This window comes from Mizuhopecten yessoensis, unplaced genomic scaffold (assembly GCF_002113885.1).
Source record: "Mizuhopecten yessoensis strain PY_sf001 unplaced genomic scaffold, ASM211388v2 scaffold716361, whole genome shotgun sequence".
NCBI classification, from domain to species: Eukaryota; Metazoa; Mollusca; class Bivalvia; order Pectinida; family Pectinidae; genus Mizuhopecten; species Mizuhopecten yessoensis.
The window spans coordinates 889,561-911,610 of record NW_018480078.1 but is presented as its reverse complement, the minus strand read 5'-3'; the positions used below and the strand labels follow the sequence as shown (position 1 = coordinate 911,610).

Genomic DNA, 22,050 nt, shown 5'->3' with positions numbered 1-22,050 from the left:
AAATTTAAGCTTGATTTATTTGCAAATTTCATTGTAAAATGGACGAGGTGCTGCACAAAAGAAATGTGTGTGTGTGTGTGTGACCTAAAAAGACGAAGAAGAGTTGTGTACCCTGTCCCAACTTGTTATCGAGATCTACTGAGTGTTTTAAATCATACCAACAAGTCAAAGCGTCTTACTGGCATTGATGGTGTTGCCACGGAAATTGTAAACAGAATCAGAACTGCAGATAAGGTATGCAAATATTTAGCGGTCTCTTTTTTTAGCAAATTCATAATTTTATGATGTGATGTTGGTACAGCTCGTCTTTTTAATGTCTTAACATGTAAAGAAACTATATGTTATTGACATACATTGATAATATATTGATAAAAGATAAACCAAAGTGTAAATACTGACTAGCTTCACTCTGTCACTTGTATGTCCTACGTGTTGTGGCCAACCTGTGCACGGCATCACATGTCCTCACGACATTATATAACTTTTACAAGTGACTACATAAATGAACATACAGTTTGTATATGACATGGTCACGTTTGTATTTGTTTTTATCTTGACTGCTGTATCATGTATGTCGTATTGCCCGAGTTTCCTCTGACACTAACACCAGACATGCACAACCTTAAAAACACATCTGCAACGAAGAACACCTACACATATATATTCATTCTTCCCACACACAATAACGCAATGTAATCTCCTTCCCATAGCAGCAGTAGATGACTTCAAGGCACACATACCCTATACAGCCATTGAAGCCCTCATCACACGCTAGTACATACGCCAGCTTTTATACCTTTTATCTTATACCCTGCACATTTTTTTTTTATCTGACCACTACAAATTATAACCCCCTTTTTCACGCCTCTGTGACAGGATCCCCAAGGGCATTATATAAATCATCAGTTATTGATGGAGCCCCTGTACTTTAAAGAAAAAGAAGACAGACATTTTGGCATGTATCATGGTAACACTTTTCTAGCTTGATAATTATACAGCGTAAGTTCAATAGGATTCATCTTTCTTTCCAGAATTGCTGTCTTCAAATATACATAATGGCTGACTCACCTAATAGGTCCAATCCTGGGTCTCCAGACACAGATGTCTCCGGCAAGAAATCAAGTGAGTATAAATATATACATGTGTAACAGGCAAGAGAGTTGTGTGCTTCCTAGTCCGTTGCCTGAGTTACCTCTTTCCCCCGACACCGGACTTAAACATTTTGACAGATAGATGACTGGTGTGGCAAGCACCAGAAATATACATGTATCTGTCAAAATGTCTAAGTCTGGTGTCGGGGTCAGCATCATGGATGGGTGATACTCTAATTCCAATAATATTGGCATTGCATACATTATAAAAAATCTGTCAACTAGCAGCCTCTTCTGTATTTTAGGAGTTAGGAATAGGATGCATGACAGTTCTGGTGGATATGCTCCAATTATACATTAGATTAGGTGTCAGCCAATGGGTATGGCATCTGATAAACCACAGTTGTCTATAGTATGTTTCATTACCTTTGAAATTTAATGATTCTGCTCTTCATACACAGATATATATGTAATATTGACAGGGGATTATACATGTTCTGGTCGATTGAAACAGTGACCTGAGTTCATTCAGGTGAAAAGATGTAGTTATTTATTGATTGTAAATGCTGAACATGGTATATTTTATTATATCTTCTGATTTATCTGTAATCACTATGTCATTGTAGTTTTTCCTGCATATTTGCTATAATTGCAAGGTAGAGATATACTTATTAGTGATGTTGACGTTTTTTATTACCCTGAACTATTGTCTTTTAGGACAAGCTATCTCTGGGCAATCAGGACGCGTAACCTTTCCTAACTCTGCAAAATCTGGATCAAGTCGTTCCATTATGTCAGGTATGTATAAAAATGAAATAGAGTTTTGAAAAAAATTAGCAGTAAAATAAAGGGCTGTTATTAGGGTTTCATTTTGGAAATAAATGTATAATTTTCATTTCAAGTAATTTATTGTCAACTGATCATAGTGACTAATTGGAGAGCTACATACATTAAGTGTGCAAAACAACAAATTATCAAATTTTGAAATCTTTGAGATTTGATTTTGATACACTATTCACAATGCCGGAGGTTCTTTCATATATATGTGCCAACTCTTAGTTTATAAAAATAATCACAAACATGTTACATTGTGTATTAGGATTATCATTAAACATTTTCTTGTCTGTACTGGCCAGAATTAGCAATTGATCAAGTTCCGATGTGTGGGAAGTGTGTTATAAATTTCACTGTCTAAACATAAAAAGATTACACATTTTTAGAAAATACAAAAAGTTAACATGTTTATATATACTTGTGCATCCTATTACAGCTGATGATGCGGGCACCCAGGGTAATCCATTTAAGATGGCCCCAGACAGTGACATCTTTGTCCTCCGAGATAAGGAGAGGCAAAGAAAAAAACAGGTAAACTAAAATAGGGGTAAAGCTTATTTTCATAAATTTCTTTTGAGTTGTCCGAAAGATGATGACAAAAGCAAAATGTTCTTTTACCTTAATAAGATAATTAACTGGTTCAATGGTAAAACTTGTTTTCGGCGGCAGTAATTTTTTATTCAAAAACAAATAATTATTGGTGTCATGTTGAATTGAACATTATATATGTGGCATACAGGAAAGACTTCGGCAAAGAGGATTACACGTACATGAAAAAACAACATATTCATCGAAAGTGAACTTCCGTACTGCTTCCATGATTCGGCCGGCTGATTCTGATGAGGAAAAAGAGGGTGAAGACGGTGATAAAACTGTGTCAGTTAAAGATGACCCACAATACACAATCAGAGTGACAAGAGGTATAGATTTTATTACCAAATTTGAAGTAATGGGATTCCTGGAGGTAGAAGATGGAAATCAATTAAATTTTTACATGTACAGTAAATCTTCAATATACTGCTATCATTTGTGTGAAGAAATTTTGGTGTTTTAAAGAGGTCTGGCAATAAATGGAGGGAAATGTTTAATGAAATTCGTTAGAAAACCAGAAAAAGGGACATTGAAATCGCTCGGCAGTGAATGAGGTGGAAAATGAAACGAGGGGCATTATATCGAGATTTTACTGTAAACACATTATTTACAAAACAATGATCCTCCTTATGATTTCTATTTTTGTTTATATAAATCGTACAAAGTATGATTATTCAAGCAACACTGCCACATTAACAGACATACGACACATGTGGCAGTTACATCACCACGTCTGCCATCTTCTAATCTAAACTTTAAACCTCCCGTGTGCTACTGTTCATTTGGAAGAGCACACAAGATAACAACTAATGTCACACAGTCTAGATATTTCCATCAACATTATTGTATTGATTCAGTTATTTTTAAATTTCAAAATATAACTAATTTTAAGTTAGAAAAACATGTATCACATTTGATTAGTAATGATTAAGGTGTAAAGGAATGTTACTGACAATTGCGGCTTATAAACAAAGCAACAATATTTATTTGTTTATAAATTATATTTTGTCTAAGCTGATATCTTATGCCTAGCTCTAACAGTTTCACCACTGAAAACCATAATTGACTCATCCAAAGGAATGTTTGGCAGAGTCTACTAAAGTTACCTAGAGGTGAAAGGGTTAAGGGCTACTTCTGCTTATCATACTTGCTAACTCTCCCTATTTTTCGAGGGGGAGACTCCCAGTTTTAAAGTTGAGCATTTTTAATCATTGAATTTGCTAAACTATTCCTATTTTCTAAGACCTGATTATTGCATCTGAAAAACCCCAGCTCAAAAGACACCATTTAATAGTGTTTTTTACCCTGGGGTGTACATACACACATCTTCTTTATGCTTTTAATTCTGAGCTCCCGTGTGGAAATTTTAAAAAGTTGGCAAGTATGGTTTATAACCTAATAAAATGAATCTGCTCTTGATACAGATTATTAGTAAATATAAGGTGACTGAATATAAACATATACACGTACAATGATATTGTTTGATTTTTTCAGATCGACACGTGGAAAAAGAGTCCTTGGCAGAGTACATCGCCAAAAAGAGGGAAATGTTTCTTGTACAGGTAGTAAAAGATAATATTAGTTTAAAAATTACCTTTAAGATATTGTAAATGTATGTACAAGACAGTGATATAATAACTATCTTTTTCGAAAGTGACATTTAAAGCATTGTATTATTACCAATAATAACAATGTATATTACTGTAAAACAAGAATTTTTACTTAGTCGATGTGGCTTTGCTTACTCAGCAAATGGTTAGTACACGTACATGTATATCAATGGATGGCCATCTCTCCTGAAATGAGCACCTACGGCACTGTAGCCAGGTTACTTCAGCCTGGCCGAGTTGCTATAGTCTACATAGCTGTAATGTTGTTTCTGTGTTGTAGTACTCCCTTGGTGTGAAGCGTGATGAGATGAAAAAGCTGGAGGAGATGGCACAGAAGGAGGAGAAGAAACTGGAGCTGGCAGAACAGTATCTGGAAGAGGATGCCGCCATGTTTGATGAATTTCTCAAGGAAAATGATGCCAACTCTGCTGAGGCAGTGCGAGAGTAAGTGTTTTGTTCACTTTGAATTACGATTATACAAACATGTAGTGTAATCCTATACAATGACTAATAGAATCTTCCCCTGCCCTGAGGGTGTGACAGAGAAATCTCCAACCCTTCGGGTGATGTTTTTTGGTTGTCTAACCCAAGGCTCTGCCGGGGGTTAGACAACCCAAAAAATCACCTGGAGGGTTGGAGATTTCTCTGTCACACCCTCAAGGTAGGGAATGATTATTTTTCTCCCATCCTATTATTTCAGTCACAGCTCCACTGACAGTAGTCTGACATCTTTGTAAACAAAAACACTTGTGGGGTATGCATATCGTCATTCACTTTTGATGACGTCACTTTTACCGATGACGCATTTTAATGACGTCACAATTGAACATGTGCCCATCAGCATGAGGCTATCTCCCCCTAGGGGGTGACAAGCTGATCTTTCCAGGCCAAAATGGGAGACACGCCTGTGAAGGGTGGGAGAAAAACAAGTCTAATTGTCAATATAAGGTCCAATGTACTTATATTGTTGATAATTACAATATATGCATATATTTTATGAAGCCTGCATCAGTTAATGATCTGGTGTTATTGTTTCAAGCAAAGATTTGTTTTAATATTTTTTTTAGAACAGGATTAAGGCTATGTAAATACCTGGTTTATCTCAATTCTAAGGACTACAAACCATTTTATGTAGCAAGTAAAAAAAGTCTTATATATATATTTTAGATATATTTTTAATATAACACATCTATGGAGGGTTGATTTGCCTTTAAATGTTACAATTCTAAGAACAGGTTTAAATGGTACTATTTTTGAAAATCAAATAAAGAACAAACAAAAATAAAAAACAAATCTGAATATGTATACCAAAAAAATGGAATCATAACTCACCTTCTTCAATATTTTTTTTTATTCAGGGCTGAGAATGAAACAAAAGCAAAATTGGAGAAAGTGGCAGAGGTCAAGAAAATCAACACACAGATGATGACTATCAAATCTGAAATTTCAAAATACGAAGACACATTGAAAGAGTACCAGCTTTACAGAAAGTTTCTGGACAGCCTCACACCTCAGGTAGTACAGATGTTGTTAATTGTTTATAAATGTTTTATGTTCTGAGCCAGTTGGCCCTTATAGAGCTGCCATAGAGCTGACGTTTGGTGAACCTGGAATTAGGAAACCTGTATAATTCAGGTTTCTGTAACAATTAGCCACTGATTTCATGTTTAGTTCCCAGCATAAGAAATGGTACCCCTTTATACAGCTAGTTAGACTGACACAATCAGGATAAAGTGTCTTGTCCAAGAACACAACCAACATGCATATGGTAGTAATATTATAAGTATTTTAATATAAACGTGTACTTCTCTTCCCATTGCATAACAAAGCTATTGATTTTACAGCAAAACTGTGCATGTAAATCAACTCTCAGACTGTTGCAAAGTTAAAATTTCTCATGGATTTGAGAATTTTTTATATGTAATAATTTGAGTAATCGGTAATATAACTTGATATTAAAAGGAGTGTATATGTCAAATTGCATGATATTGAACAGATGTACTTACATAATACAATTAACATCAAGAGACAGAAAAAATAATGTTTTAGGAAAATTGGTTATTTTCAAAAAATGACATTAAGCAATATGTGAAGTGGAATTTACACCGTTTCCAGGGACGTATATCTCTGATGTAACTGAGTTTTCAGTTTTGAAAATAAGTTATCAACAGACTTACCAGTGTTGTACATGTACAAGTATTGGTGTAGTTTTCATGGAATATTAGCATTCACATGTACATAATGAACTCATGTCAATTGACCCCTGTGTTTAACTAATAACAAATTTGTTTTTATCAAATTAATCAAATAAAATACTTTCAGGAAACAAGAGAAGTGAGAGATCTCAAAAGACAGAAAAGAAGGAAGGAAAAACAACGAGAGTTTGAGAAAAATATGCAGGTTATGAAGAAGAGTGGTGCAGCCCTAGACAAAACAAAAAAGAAGTTGCCACCGAAATCTGATACTGTATCAAAAATAGGATCAGCCACAAAAAAGTAGGTGGTACAGATTTAATATAATATTTTTAAGTTTTTAATTTAAAATTTAAGTAAACCTTAACTCTGTTTAAAATAACTCTTCGTGAACAGTTGATTTTCGGACAAATGCCTGCACATACGTATACAGAATGACATGTAATGGGGGGTGTTAGATTAAAAAGGAAATGAAAGGTTGTAAAAAACATAAAACCAGTTTCATTAATCAAGACGTATAATGCTATCAAAAAAGTAAAAAAAATATAGGCTGGTACGCATCTGATCTTTTTCCCATTTTCATATGATTTTGTCAGGACAATACTTAATCAAACAAAATTACACAATATGTTATATAGATATTTTAGATAAAATGCGTTAAAGAGTATACAATGAAACTGTAATTAAAATAATGATATTTGATACTGTTGTCACCTAGCCTGTTTTGTACTTGCAGACCAGATCAGGAGAGTGTTATGTCGGCAATGTTTGACTCGGACGATGACAGTGATGAGGTTTGGCAATATAGTTGTTTGGTTTTATCAGTTATGCTAGTTAATTAATTGTAAACCAATTTGTGGTGATAAATTAAAATCAATGTTAATGATCTTAAAGCCATCTCCTGAAAGATTAAACTATTAATATGAAATAATATGTACTGAAAAAAAACCACAGCAAAAGGTACTTTTTATTGCTATTACCAATATCATTTTGATGTAACAACCTCATGCATACAAACTTGCTTTCATGAGGTTTAAATTTAAACAGGAAGACATAGATTTATCACAAAATAGAAAGCTTTTAAAGAAGTTGAGTATGACTTCAAATTAGTGATTCATTTCAATTAGCAAGTTAAAACATTTGTTTTGCTTCTTTGATTTTTTTCATTTGATGTTATTCTCACTAAAACCTCGTTATAAAGCCACCATTTGCCCATAGAAGTTTTGGCATTATAAAGGGGTTTGGCAAAAGTCTGGAGGAATGTATAAGGGAGATATTAAGAAAACAAGAAAAGGAGACATTAACTAACCCTTTCACCACTGTAGACCATAATGTACTCATCCTTATCAACGCAAGGTAGAGTCTACGGAAGTTACATAGGGGTGAAAGGGTTAAAACATGTTTGCAGTAAACCAAGTGGCATATGAAACAAGAGGTATTATATATTGAGGTTTCACTGAATGTACTTTGCATAGATCAGTAATTTTCATATACAATATAGTAAAGTTTATAATATTTCAAGATTTAAAAAAAAAAAAAAAAAAAAAAAAAACCAAAAAAAAAAAAAAAAAACTAAAAAAAAAAAAAAAAAAAAAAAAAAACCTAGAAAAATGAAAAAAAACTTGATCTTACATTTCAGGATTTGGACCTGTTCTTCAGTGACCCCCATCAATTGTTAGATATATTTGCTGAGTTAGAGGAACAGAACCTGTCATTAATTCAAAACAGTCAAGAAACAGAGGAGGCATTGGAGGAGATGAAACATAATATAAAATTAACTAAACTTAAGATGTAAGTATACTTGAAAATGGCAGTAGTTCAAACTCTCTGTTATTTGGATAAAAAATGCAGAAGAGAAAATTCTGAAGTTAACTTCAAGTTAACTGTTTAGGTAGATCAAAGATTGTTGAGGGACACTTTTTGATAAGTTATTTTGTTAATGTAGGTTTCTGGATTATACAGAGTTTATTTTAGACAAATTAGACAGTAAAATCTTATTTGCGTTGCTTTGTAAAAAGATGACATTTCATGTTATGTTGAGTTTTGAATGCAGGTAATGTATAAATTGTAACGCAGTTTGTGGCCTTATTAAATTTTTTAATGATTGTTTTTGCAAATATCTCAACTGCTGCAATTTATCGATTCTCTATAAAATAACATGTATTTCATTATTTAATCATATAAAATAATTGAAAAATAATTCGTTCAAATAAGTTATAACAGAAAACAATACTCCAACTAACTTGCATTAATTTCAGGGAGAAGGAAACACAAATATTAAAAGATCAAATAGACAAATTAAACACACAGATTTATAAAGAGGAAGCACGAGCGGAGGATTTAAAAATCAAAGCCAAGTAAGTGCCCGACTTTGTTTTAAACACGATACTGTCACTGCAATGTGTTTGTTCACTACTTTTTTTACATATTTATTTCTGATCACACACCAGATTTATTTTAAGTCAATGTTATGTATGTGATGTCTGTCAGAGCTAACTCAATGGTAACATTATCTGTGAGTCGTTAAATCATGTTTTTAATTATTATTATTATTATTATTATTTTTTACGGCCAGTTTGTTTTTATATTATGATACGTTCTATATGTGTTTTGTATTATGAAACATAAATGTCTGTAAATGTGTTGTTAAATTATCAACTGCATCTGTTGTTTTGATTTTGATGTGTGGTTCTCCAACTAACAAAAACTTGAGATAACTAATACATTATATGAATATGATTTTGTGGTTTGGTATCTATTCCGTCTTTGCGTATTGCAGAGTTATCTTCTCTTGAGAACAGGTATTGATTGTTACATCATTTGTTTGTGAGAGTAACGTCATCAATTTTTGAGAAAACGACGTAATTTTCTCACACAAACCAATGACGTAACAATCAATACCTGTTCTCAAGAGAAGATAACTCTACAATACGCAAAGACGGAATATTGTTTGTAAAATGTATTTTTTTTTCTAATTAAGCTTTTTTGTATATTTTGCCATAAATCCATTACCCAATCACTAACACACTAAATATCACTTAGTTTAAAACAGTTTTTTTTACAACATGTAATTTAGCTTACAAATGTATGAGCTTTTTGGCTTGGCCACCTCAAATATATGTACGTTGAAAGCTTTGGTGATGAAATTAACATTTTACTAACAGTGGTCGACATTTCATTCTAGTTGAATTGACCCATTCATTGCATTTTCGAGATATCATATTGCACTTTTCTATTTACCATATATGTGTTCCTTTTGGCCACATAAACAATTTCTTTTACAGGAATTGTTTCAAAGAGTTTAAATACATTCCTTGTTATATGTTGCTAACATCTGACGATACCCAAGAATCATTCACAACCCAGGAGACTAAGTGAATGATTTACACAAAATAAATGCACCAAATATATCCAAAATACAAAATTATTTTAAATGCCCTGCCGTTCTTTGAGGCATATTAAAATTATACCAGTAGTCATCTGTCAACACTGCAAGTGCTACATTTCAGATTTACGAAGCAAAATTGAAAAAGGATAAGATATATGTTTCACCCATTTTCGGAGAAAGATGAGAAAAATGTATTAGTTATGCAGTGTAGTTTTGTTCTCTTAACAAACCGTTGATGTTGTATGCTGTGTTTGTTTTAGTTCAATGTTAGACGAAGTAGAACATTGGGGGTTTGTACAAGAAACTTAACTCTTTTACTTCTAATGAATATAGAACTTGAAGCTGATACAACTTTGTATGGAAATAACAATAGTAGATATATTAGTGGTTGATTCATAATAGAGAAAAAAAATCACCAATGAGCTATTGGGATTGTCGAACACAAGATTTGGTACTTAGTATTTAAGCAATTTGTATATAAAATTAAATCCTTGAAATTTAAATTGTTCAAGGCAGAGGTTTGTGAGTTTCAGCTTCAAGAACTATTAACTAAATAATAGAAAGTTAGATGAGAGAATACTATTAAATAAATAGTTTACCTTTCAGCATGAGTAGAAAAGAGAACCAACGTTTACATTACCTTGTATAATCAACCTCAGCCTCCCCAACCCAACCCAACCCAACCCAACCATCATCCCGTTCCCCTCTACCCATCCTTCCCCCTCTCTAGACTTAAATAACCATCTCTTTCAGGTTCTGGCAGTGGGATTCTACGTACTACAATACTAAGCACATCTAATTCTATTATTCAATTAGCTTCTAGCTTCTGTGAATCTCTACATAAATGCTCGCTTATTTTCTTGCAGCATATTCATTCTAGCTTTTAGCGCTTTCGTGAAATCTGCACCTCCTATACAAAAAGATAGAGGTATAGCTTCTACACACCGGAAGAAACTCGAAAACGAATTGTAAATATGAAGTCAACTATAAGATGATAAAAGCATTACTCCTTGTCATTTAAGCGTTTTTGCGGTTTAGAGATTTCAAAGTATTTTAAACACACATGTAATGCGATTACTATTTCACACTAATAGTTAGTTCTTTCCAAATATACCTTCTAACTTTCACTCTGGTATATTTCGTCAGAATGCATGTTAGTTTGTGGCGGTACTTTTAGGATTCGTAGCACAATAACCATCTGGTAAATCAATAACTAAATTAACAACTAATATAGTGTATTTTTAGTAGATTTTTTCTATGCAAAAATCTTGATTCGTCTGAAAATCTGAAATAATTAATTTCAAAGTTATATCATGATCGTTTCAAAGAAAATAACTTAATTCATGGCAGGAGATAATTAAAATCCCTGCTTTTTTGTGTTTTATTTTTTTTATAAATTGGTGATATTAATGCTACCATAAATAGAATTTATAACAAATTTCGATTAATTATGTAAGCATACATTTTCCACGTTGTATAAAAATACAGAAATTCTATCCTTCCTACTACAGAATGTTTTCGTATGGTGAGTTCAAGGCAGAGGACCAGGAGAAGATGTTACAGGCTCTGAACAAGAAGGTGGAGGAAGTATACAGAAGTTGTATCGGTGACAATGAGGCAAACATTAGGTTAGTGAATTTAATGTTTCTATGACATTTGGTTAGTTGAGAATTTCGTATATAAACTCTGACACAAAATATAGCAAATTAGTATGCATTGATTTCTTCTGTAATTGATTGATTATCTGAAAAAAACATCAATGATGCAAACTGGTTTTTTTAGAATATTATGCAAACATGCTGCAAAAACATTTGCAATATTCGATATACAAGTAGACAATTTCAATAACGTCAGTTTATATCTAAATTAAAATTGTTCACCTTAGATATTTTACAACTTCTATCGGGTCGAATTTAGTAATCTGTTGACAATGTTTTCAACGTTCTGTCAATTATAACTTGTTAATTTATTCCTCAAATAATTTGGGAGCAAATCGAGCGGGGTAATTTGTTATTACGATGTTTTAGAGTTTCTATATACGGATGATTATTCAGGTCTTGTCCAGTTTGTATTATATTGTTTCATTAATACTACATAATATTCCGTTTTTCAGCTGCATGCTTGCTTAACTATTTACATTTGTTTTATTTATCGTTATGAGCATGTTCTTATTTCATATTAACCGCATTTAATGTGCATGTATATTAGTTCTAATCATATCTTCATTTTATACTCGCTTATCAGGAAAACAAATCACGCTATCAATTTCCCCGCTTAAACGTTATATTACTTACCTTACACATGAGTCAAACATGCTTTAAACACACTTAAAAATCATGCTTGCTAAGAATAGCCATAAAATCATCATGCTTAGTCGATGGGCATATATTATTAATTATTTACTTTGACAGTCATTTATATTTAACCGAAGTGTTCAACTTATTTGTCAACGTGTTCAGTTTCATCTTTTCATATATGCATACGTCATCGTACATAAAGATAATATTTCTTCATTTCTAATACATTTATTGCATCATGCTTAAAAATTAATATTAAATGTGTATTTTATTTTCTTATAAACCTAAACATCGTGCCTGTAAGATAAACTGCTAACCAGTTGAAAATGAAACTTGCTTTATAATTGCAGTGTGCAATTTGAGTTATTGTATTGCATACCAACTCCTGTATCAAAACGCATGACTAAGAATCACAATGTACTATCATTACAAATTCCCCACAACAATACAGAAGCTAGCCCTAAATAGTTGAATGAAAACAGCGTATATATGCTAGATAAACAAAATAAAAAGTAAGAAATTGTAAACATACATGAATAAAATCGGAGGTCAATGTATTTAACAACACGACATACAAACCAAAAATAAAGACATTTTGAACCTAGACTAAAAATATCGCGATACCGTAATGTCTTCCGTCAAACTGAGGAAATATTCGGTCACCTATCTAAAACAAAGTGAACTAGTCTCGACTCATTGTCATGAACAAACATATCGATATCAGTTCAAAAGAACCGTGACTAGGTAGACTATTGATACATATAACATATCTGTTCATACCATCCTGATGCTGCGGACACGTCTAGGTATATATATGTTTATGAATTACCTCATGTTTTATCTTTAGTTCACACCATTATCCCTTAAATCATTCTTTTCGCAGAATAGAATCAAATATCAGTACATATTTTGATATATATATATATAAACATATGCATAATATGATCTTATGCAAACTTATTTATACTCTTAAACTTGTTGTATTATCAAAAATCGTGTAATTTTATGAATCAAGGATAAGTGGATGGCAGTTTATAAACTTTTTTATTGTGACATGATATAATAAATATCCAATTTATAATACATTTTGTTTTAAAGATAAAAAAATCAAACATATTTAACTTGAAACAAGTGAAAATATGTACTAGAATTGAATACAAAATGTTGGCGAGGACAAAAATAAATTACATAATGATTTAATACACAATACATGTGGTTGATGCTTATGTTCATTAGGGATGCTTTGCCGCTTATTCGCTTAATTGTTTTCACGTAAAACATGGCATATGTTTATGACAATTGTTCTTTTTGATATTTCATACAAGCATGAATAGATGGTCAACCAATTAGTCGTGCAACGAAAAACGATACCAACGAGAACAACTGTCATCCTGCCGAGGTTTATTTATTATATTTAGTACATAACGAGTACTTGTGTTTAGAAAAGAAATGCTTTGAAAATCAAAAATTCGTTATGTGACGAAATTATGAAATAAACCTCCTTGCTTCTGCTTAATTGTATCTAATACTTACCTGTTACATAACTGGACGAAACTTTGTTTTTATTATTCTTCAACTATCCCCTTGTCATGACAGGATTTTCACTGAACTATTATGTTATGTCATGTTGGATCCAGCGTATTATCAGGCAAATTATCAGTCAATATGTTATTGACATTGATCAGGGGAAGTCACGGTAAAGGACAGACCCTGTAGGTTGTAGTGGTGCATGCTTAGGTATATTTTCCTGATAATACGACTGTGATTTGTGGTGATTTGGTATTAAAACACATGTGAGTTATACGCTATCTTCACAAGTATCAAAACTGCGAGTTCCTCTCTCCCTCTTCGGGCCCTTTGGACATGCCACTGTCATTATGTTCAGAAAGAAAAACATGAGTTTTGTTGAGTCCACATTAAGAAGGTCTCATTACGTGATAGTTACGCGTTGTCACAGAACGTGATAGGTACTTGGTTTTGTATTTGTGGAACCTTGCTATGTTTCTATCAGATATTGTGAAGATAGCATGTAGCTGTTACAGTGTTGGTACCAATATATTTATAACTGGTGTCGGTAAGTGTGGAATGGTGCTGTATGTTATCTTACTGAAAGGACCTGTTACAGGAACAAAAGAATTTTGCCCACAAAGCAATTTAACCATTACTGGGTTATATTTGTAGCTCCCTAAGACACGACCCATGAGATATTTTTTTTAAATTAAAAAGGTCCCCAGGGCCTGTGCTATGAACTATTTAGTGCCGCCTTCCAAAGGTGTACGACAGGGTTCACTTTTTTGTCCAAAAAAATATCAAAACAATGTTTTACACTACCAAATAATATTCTATTATTTAAAATAGGATCTGCTGCAAATTATGAACTCAAATATGTAACAAAACATTGCATAATAAAAAAGTTATAAAATCTTAAACTCTAAAAATGTTGGTATTTTCATACACTTTTTTGCTACATCAATTGTTTTACGGAAGTAAAACACCAATTTCCGGTTCTTGTACACCAAAAATCTTTTAATATTATTTGGTGCATTATGTTGAGATACGATAGTGAAAATTTCAGAAAATTTGAGAACCGGTAAATTTGTCATATAAATGTCAAATTGTAGCAACGTCTATTTCCAAATAAAATCCAACAACCTTATGACCTATAGTCATGTTTGATAATTTAACAATACGTCGCACCAATTTATTATCGCAACTGATCAAATTTTCATCAATAAGGTCTGCTGCTCATGATGAGCCCAACTATAAAGCTAGATGTTGCAAAATAAAAAAGTTATGCAGTCTCACACACATAAAAGTTTAGTATGTTATGTACATTTTTAGTTGTTTCGCATCTTTACGGAAGTGATAGACATATTTCCGGTTTTTGTACACCAACATACTTTGGATATTATTTGGCACATTATGCTGACTGACGATAGTAGAAATTTCGAAAAAATCGGTAGTCGGTAAATGTGTCATCTTAAGGATAATATGTTGTATGACCAATGTCAAAATAAATCTTCAATAACTACAGATCAATGCAATTATTTCATAATTAACCTAAAATCATTCCAATATACTATCAAGGTGGATGATATGGTTTATAGTAGAGTATGACTGTTTAACTAAACTAGGTGGTTTAAGGGGGCATACAGCATAAGTTAGGCAATTCGTCAGAACATTTGGTGTACCAGTATAATATGTTGAAGCTATGCTATCCCATAAAATTGCTTCTTTTCAGGAGAGTTATAGTTTCCAATTCATGGATTGTTGTATTTACTGTTTTTTTTTTTTTTTAATTTGACAACAAATAGTCAAAATTGGTCATTCAAAACATTTTTCTGAATTTCTGCTTTCTCAGTTCAATCTTAGGTCTTATTATTTTTTCATATTATTCCCGACAAGTGACTGGCCAGAAGTGCATCACGTGTCCACCGATAAAAACCGATATTGACTTGGAGCGCGTGATTTTTGTTGAAGGACTGGGTGTTTATAAAAATAGAATTATGACGTGTCTCCAAACAATGCACCGTCCCACTTCCGAAGTTGTTTTTGGTTTTTTTCAGATTGCTTACATTACTGTTTTGTAAAATAATAAAACAATTGTAGCCTTTAACTTCGGTCAATACCTGGATTTATCAACCTGAGAAAAGATATATCGACCTCAGCCATAGGCTATAATTGAATAATGTTTCTTTTTTGAATGCATTCACAATATGCAGTCTCTGAGTTTGCGAGCTTTAGGCTGGAGCGTTTTAGCATCTGTTAAATGTGCATAGTATCCTAGATAATACAGTATTGATGCGACATGAGTCTTTCCTGCAGGACACACACAATAGTATATGCCTTGACAGGATCCTCTGATGCGTGTAGGTCAAACTCTATCCAGACATTGTATTTTGCCTGCGACCTGTGGCGATAATGTAATTGGCCTCGCAGAAGGTCATCAGCATGCGGATACACCCATATCTCATAATCACCCCCATCTGTCTGATGTTCTGTGATATAGCCAGGTGCCAGCTTCAGCTGATATGTACCACAAGCCAAAGTCGCATTGACCTGTAGTTATTGAAGATTTATTTTGACATTGGTCATACAACATATTATCCTTAAGATGACACATTTACCGACTACCGATTTTTTCGAAATTTCTACTATCGTCAGTCAGCATAATGTGCCAAATAATATCCAAAGTATGTTGGTGTACAAAAACCGGAAATATGTCTATCATTTCCGTAAAGATGCGAAACAACTAAAAATGTACATAACATACTAAACTTTTATGTGTGTGAGACTGCATAACTTTTTTATTTTGCAACATCTAGCTTTATAGTTGGGCTCATCATGAGCAGCAGACCTTATTGATGAAAATTTGATCAGTTGCGATAATAAATTGGTGCGACGCATTGTTAAATTATCAAACATGACTATAGGTCATAAGGTTGTTGGATTTTATTTGGAAATAGACGTTGCTACAATTTGACATTTATATGACAAATTTACCGGTTCTCAAATTTTCTGAAATTTTCACTATCGTATCTCAACTTAATGCACCAAATAATATTAAAAGATTTTTGGTGTACAAGAACCGGAAATTGGTGTTTTACTTCCGTAAAACAATTGATGTAGCAAAAAAGTGTATGAAAATACCAACATTTTTAGAGTTTAAGATTTTATAACTTTTTTATTATGCAATGTTTTGTTACATATTTGAGTTCATAATTTGCAGCAGATCCTATTTTAAATAATAGAATATTATTTGGTAGCGTAAAACATTGTTTTGATATTTTTTTGGACAAAAAAGTGAACCCTGTCGTACACCTTTGGAAGGCGGCACTAAATAGTTCATAGCACAGGCCCTGGGGACCTTTTTAATTTAAAAAAAATATCTCATGGGTCGTGTCTTAGGGAGCTACAAATATAACCCAGTAATGGTTAAATTGCTTTGTGGGCAAAATTCTTTTGTTCCTGTAACAGGTCCTTTGCTATTCTTTTATAATTTGTTGTGTTTTCTCTTGCATGATACAAAAAGACTCCTTTGATATGAATAAATATATAAATCCTCTGTAATTACCATGTATGCTAACAACCTATGATTTTGGTGTGATTAGTACAAATTTAATATAAAACTGCAGTTAACAAGTACGCTAACGTTTCGATCGAGTTCTAAACGTGGATTAATTAATGCTTTTAATTTATTTGAAATGTAAATATCTTAATCATGTGTGAATTACGCTTCCCTAATATGTGTGCGTGTGTTTGACATATATACCCCGTCTAATGAGCCCGAGTTTGGGTGTTTTATAGTACATTACAGATGCTCACCAACATAGAAAATCGACTCGAGGAATTGTTTGAACAAATTGAAACGATGCCTCAGGACAAGGTGGAAGCAGCAGAAAAGGTAGGGCCAGACTAGCCAAGTCCTAGTTTATAGTTATTTATCTTTTCTAATCATATGGGACCCTTCGTTCACAGTCCATTTACATTCATGTAAGTAACGATTTATATCTTTCTCCTAATAACCTTGAAAGTTTGCGGCATTTTTTTTACAGTTGATAATATTTAATGCAATAGATTCATACGCGTGAATGTCTATACATGTCCCTTCCTTTGTTGTTATGCTAATAAGGCTCACAGTTTGTGACCTATCGAAAGTAGTAACTTATCTACTTGGCCACCTCATTGAATGTAAAACTACATCAGTAATTCGACAACACAAGTTTCACTTCAAAAACTGCTACAGATTTCAATCACTATAAAGATGTCAATACTGGTTCCAACAAGACAACAGCAAACAAAACAACAATTCAAAAGTAAACTACATGTCAGTAAAGCAACTGCGAGATAGAAATTGTCCGTTTGTTCCTTAGACGACATAAAAATAAATATATTTAAGTTGTTCAATTATTTACTGTTCTAGTATCGTAAACTTTCTTACAAATATTTCCAATAGGAAACATACTTTTTATTACACGGCAGTGAGTGAAAGTTAAGATCTTAGTCACTTACTCGACTATTGAGTAAATGCCATCAAACTGTTGAAATTGTTTACAAACACATAACGAAGTGACAATGGCTGCTGATGGTAAACTTATTATCAAACACACAGTAAAGAACAACTGTAGCTGATGCTGATTGCTCAATAACACATGGTTATTCGATTAAAGTTTTAAATTGTTTAATTCATTTTGGTATCAATTATTGGTTGTCTACATTTGTGGACGTTTAAATATACCTTATGGGGTATTTAATTTACCTTGTGTTGATTGCCTTGTATGTGGTGTTCGTATATTTCCATTCCAACAGGCCAAGGAGAAGGAGAGGCGGCTAAAGCTGAGGGAGGAGAAGATAGAACAACAACGGATACACCAAGAAGAGCGGGTCCGGAAGGCGCTCGAGAGGGCCAAGGCCGAACCAAAGAAACAGGTGGGTGTTATTTACAATACAAACAGCAAGCTGGTACTGTATCAGACATGCACACGTCAGTACATTTTATTGGGACGCTTTTTCTCGCACAAACACATAGACATGTCTTAACTATAACAAGAAACAGAATTGTAGCATACAATTATGTCGAAATTGAATATATCATGCAAGCATCATTTATGTCATTCTTGTAATGTTTCTGGCTTAACAAGGCAGACAAAAAGTCTTTCGTATCATCAGTTTATTTTATCATCATTATGCTACAATCATTGTCTTTATTTAAAAACTACTTCTGTAAACAAAATCAATATATATATAACCAGAATTGAACACTGATTTATATTAGAAGAATTTTAGAAATTAAACAGTTTGTATTTTCATTCCAAGTAGCAATGGATGTTGATCGTAAAAAATACTCATGTTATTAAAACTAGTCATAATACATAGTTGATGGAATTTGTTTTTGTTTTAGACTGGGAGGAAGCTTGTGTTCCGATCAGAACCGCCCAGACACAAAAAGAAAGAGGACGAGAGAGATGACCAGGCGTCTAGGGAGGAGGAAGAGCTAGCATATTTCTTCCAATATTGATTTATTTGTGTATAGACATTTTGCATAACTTTTAAAACGCAATTGGGACTGAACAATCTTGCCTTCTTTTGACGGTTTTTGAGAAACATGTCCTTTAAGTTGGTTTCAGAGATTGATAGAACCAGTTTCAGGTGAACTTTTTGCAGCTAGTGTAACATGTGTTGGGTTTTCATCATCACTTGTCACGAGAAGGACATCATCACTTGTCACGAGTGTCACGAGAAGGACATCATCACTTGTCACGAGAAGGACATCATGCAGAATCAACCTATTTTGAATGTGTTTTTGTTAATGATGTATGTTGTGATGTTTATGTAATTAAGAACTCTGTGATAATGATAACGTGTATGTAAATTGTTATGTGTTTGTGATGGTATTTATATTTTGATATCATTATGTCTTGTGTAATTGTCTATTAAAGACAGAGTCATCAATATTCATGAACTGCCAAATAAATTGAAATAAAAAAATAATATCAAAACCTTAAAATAAAAAATCGTAAAACATATTTTGTGAATATTGTTGTTGTTCATGCCATTATTTCCAACTTAACCAGTTGCTTAAGATAAAGAGAAACAAGTTTCATTATATGGATGGTGGAATAACGTCGCTGAGTATTTAGATTATGAGGTTGAAAAGGAGGTTTTTCCACGAATGCTCGTTTTTCATCATGTTTATCTAAACCGGTCAGTATCTTTTTCTAATTTTATAAAGAGGTGGGGTTTGCCAAGTGTCTTTTTACAATTTCAAAGTTAACTAAACATAATAGCAAGCCATTACAAATTTAGGGACATTTTTAGTCCCGTAACATCGATACCAACTAGACATCCCCAGTCTTCTGTTCGAAATACATGATTCTAAGGCTTTCATCAGGGAAATAATTCCAATGGAATCAAGGGAGAAAAGTATGAACATTACCCAAATTTGAACTCGGAAAGGATGACAAATTATGCTTAAAGGAGAGTTTTATCTTGGTATCCATGACAAAGAACAATGAGAATAAGACCATGTGTTTCGGAAGGATAAGTGTCCTCTGCTTTATTGAAAAGACCCTCTTATCCAAATAATGACACGTCCTCAATGCGAGTACCGGGGTAGTGACAATGAAAGCACAAGTCTCAAAAATAACAGAAATCAACCTTCAAATTACACAAAGAAATACGCTATACCCAATCAGGTTATCACGACATCCTATTGGATAACGCCGGAACAGTACATTGCTGCGTTACGTCATAATTAAAAGAATGACCCATGAGATCGTGCCCGGATTGTTTCTGTTTTATAACGTGACATGTTTTCAATTAGTGCATATCAATCCAATCTTTTAGGGGTGGAGAAATATGTTTGTATTGTAACTGGAAATTAATAACTAGGAATAGGTGGTAAGGAAGCACCTGCTTGACAAATATGCCGAAGGCAGAAAGTTTTAACATTTTAAGGCATGGTAAATATTTTTTTCCATTTTGGACTCATTCTAAATACGAAAAATCAAAAGAATGAAAATCTATTGCAGATCAGGATTGAGAAAAGAATTTACCTGCTGTTATCAACTGCATGTTAGGCAATTAATGTGGGGATCCTCTTGCAGAATTTGGGTCTTACTTTGTACCCTCTTCTTGAGGAAGCAAAACGTCATTAAATAAATCTGCTATAAACCCATTGCAGCATATTGGATCTTTATATTTTCTCTCCACTTCCTAACAACTTTCTTGTTTTCAGGCGCCTTGCTTGGCAATACCTCATTTTTCGCCCTAGTGTCGAACGATCGTCCAAGTTAGGAAGGCAATGGGTTCTGTTCCAATGCCGGTTATAACTATGATACGACACTAAATACAATTCCTTGTATCTTGAAACATACCAAAGTCCTGAAATATGGTAGTTGCTTTCCCGGTTAAACGTACGTTCAGCCATTGCAGAAATTGCAACATGTACAACTGGTAACCCGATGTCAGTATAACATGACCGGATTAAATACTGTGCTGGGTTTCTTCGGCATGGCATTTCAGTGAGATAGCACTATATGGTCGGCAACGTAATGCGGCAAATACTCATACACGCATGGAGACACTTCCTTAAATGACTTAGCTGTTTATAGCACGTATCTCTATAAAACCCTAATATACGTAGGATGCAGCGAAAGGGGCGGGGGTTTCCATGTGGGAAAATTGAGGAAACTGGTGAATAAAGAAAATTCTCAGGCTGGGGGTTCCTGAAGCCGAAAAAAAACCCCTCTGGATCTGTCACTATATAACGCTGTTGAAACAGAAAATTGCATCGTGAAAGAGAATCATATCTATTTTTCTCTTATAAAATTTTCTTCATATTCTGTTAAGCAGTTTCGAAATTATGACTTATATATCTGGGATTTTTATCTGTAACATTTTGATAGATAAAGAACAAAATTGTTCAAATATTGTAGGATATTTTCTAAAAATTTAGATAGCGTCTCTTACATGATTTTTTGTTTTTGTTTCATATGGATCGCCGTTGAAATCAGTTCACTGAAAATTATATAAATGCATGCCATATATATATATAAATAGAGATAGGCTTAAACTCCGTATTCGGATCGTTTATTATAGTTCTTTTCCGGATAATATTTTCCATTCCGGCATTAATTTTGTAATGTGAAGTACGCATACTTTGATGACGTAGTACACTATTGACTGTAGAAAGGAAGGAGCAGGTGGCTGATCAAATGAAGAATAAACCCAAATAAGATGCCAACTCCTGCTGCAAAACGACTCTATACACAGGCACCCGATCCTGCATCGGAGGTATTACGAGTTAAACGTTTGTTGTCCTGAAAAACAGTCGTAAACTGAAGTTATTCCTCATTGTCCTCAACCCGTCAATATGATTCTCAACAGTTGACAGTGAATACACTACTTGTGGTTCTGTGCACGTGTAAATTACTAGGCAATTAAGAAACTAAATGCAGTCAACAGATGTTCAGTGGTTCTATTTCAGCGGACACACAGTATATAATTAGTGGCGGATCCATATACTACAGGGACTTTCTGGGTTCC

The 22,050-nt window shown here is 33.3% G+C and overlaps 2 protein-coding genes across 4 annotated transcripts in view; both read left to right on the top strand.

The window, feature by feature from the left end:
- Positions 1-170: 170 nt before the first annotated feature.
- On the top strand, positions 171-19,529 carry LOC110443879 (cilia- and flagella-associated protein 100-like). Of its 3 annotated transcripts, none has more exons than XM_021488316.1 (17): positions 171-234; positions 1,032-1,122; positions 1,809-1,889; positions 2,362-2,456; positions 2,665-2,845; positions 4,011-4,078; positions 4,407-4,570; positions 5,485-5,641; positions 6,449-6,621; positions 7,055-7,112; positions 7,958-8,109; positions 8,577-8,675; positions 10,573-10,674; positions 11,218-11,334; positions 17,311-17,407; positions 18,313-18,432; positions 18,905-19,529. In XM_021488316.1, the coding sequence occupies exons 2-17, from the start codon at positions 1,056-1,058 to the stop codon at positions 19,019-19,021; spliced, it is 1,848 nt and encodes a 615-aa protein (XP_021343991.1). In that variant the 5' UTR covers positions 171-234; positions 1,032-1,055; the 3' UTR covers positions 19,022-19,529. The 3 variants fall into 3 exon arrangements, with proteins under 3 accessions (XP_021343991.1, XP_021343992.1, XP_021343993.1); XM_021488317.1 differs by lacking the exon at positions 10,573-10,674 and adding an exon at positions 9,967-9,996; XM_021488318.1 differs by lacking the exon at positions 10,573-10,674.
- A 2,129-nt stretch (positions 19,530-21,658) lies between these two features.
- The window catches only part of LOC110443901 (actin-related protein 8-like), an 11,480-nt gene continuing 11,088 nt past the window's right edge, over positions 21,659-22,050 (top strand). Inside the window, exon 1 of the mRNA XM_021488358.1 lies at positions 21,659-21,798. Within this exon, the coding sequence (XP_021344033.1) occupies positions 21,742-21,798 (57 nt within the window). The 5' untranslated portion in view covers positions 21,659-21,741. The remainder of the gene's footprint in view (positions 21,799-22,050) is intronic.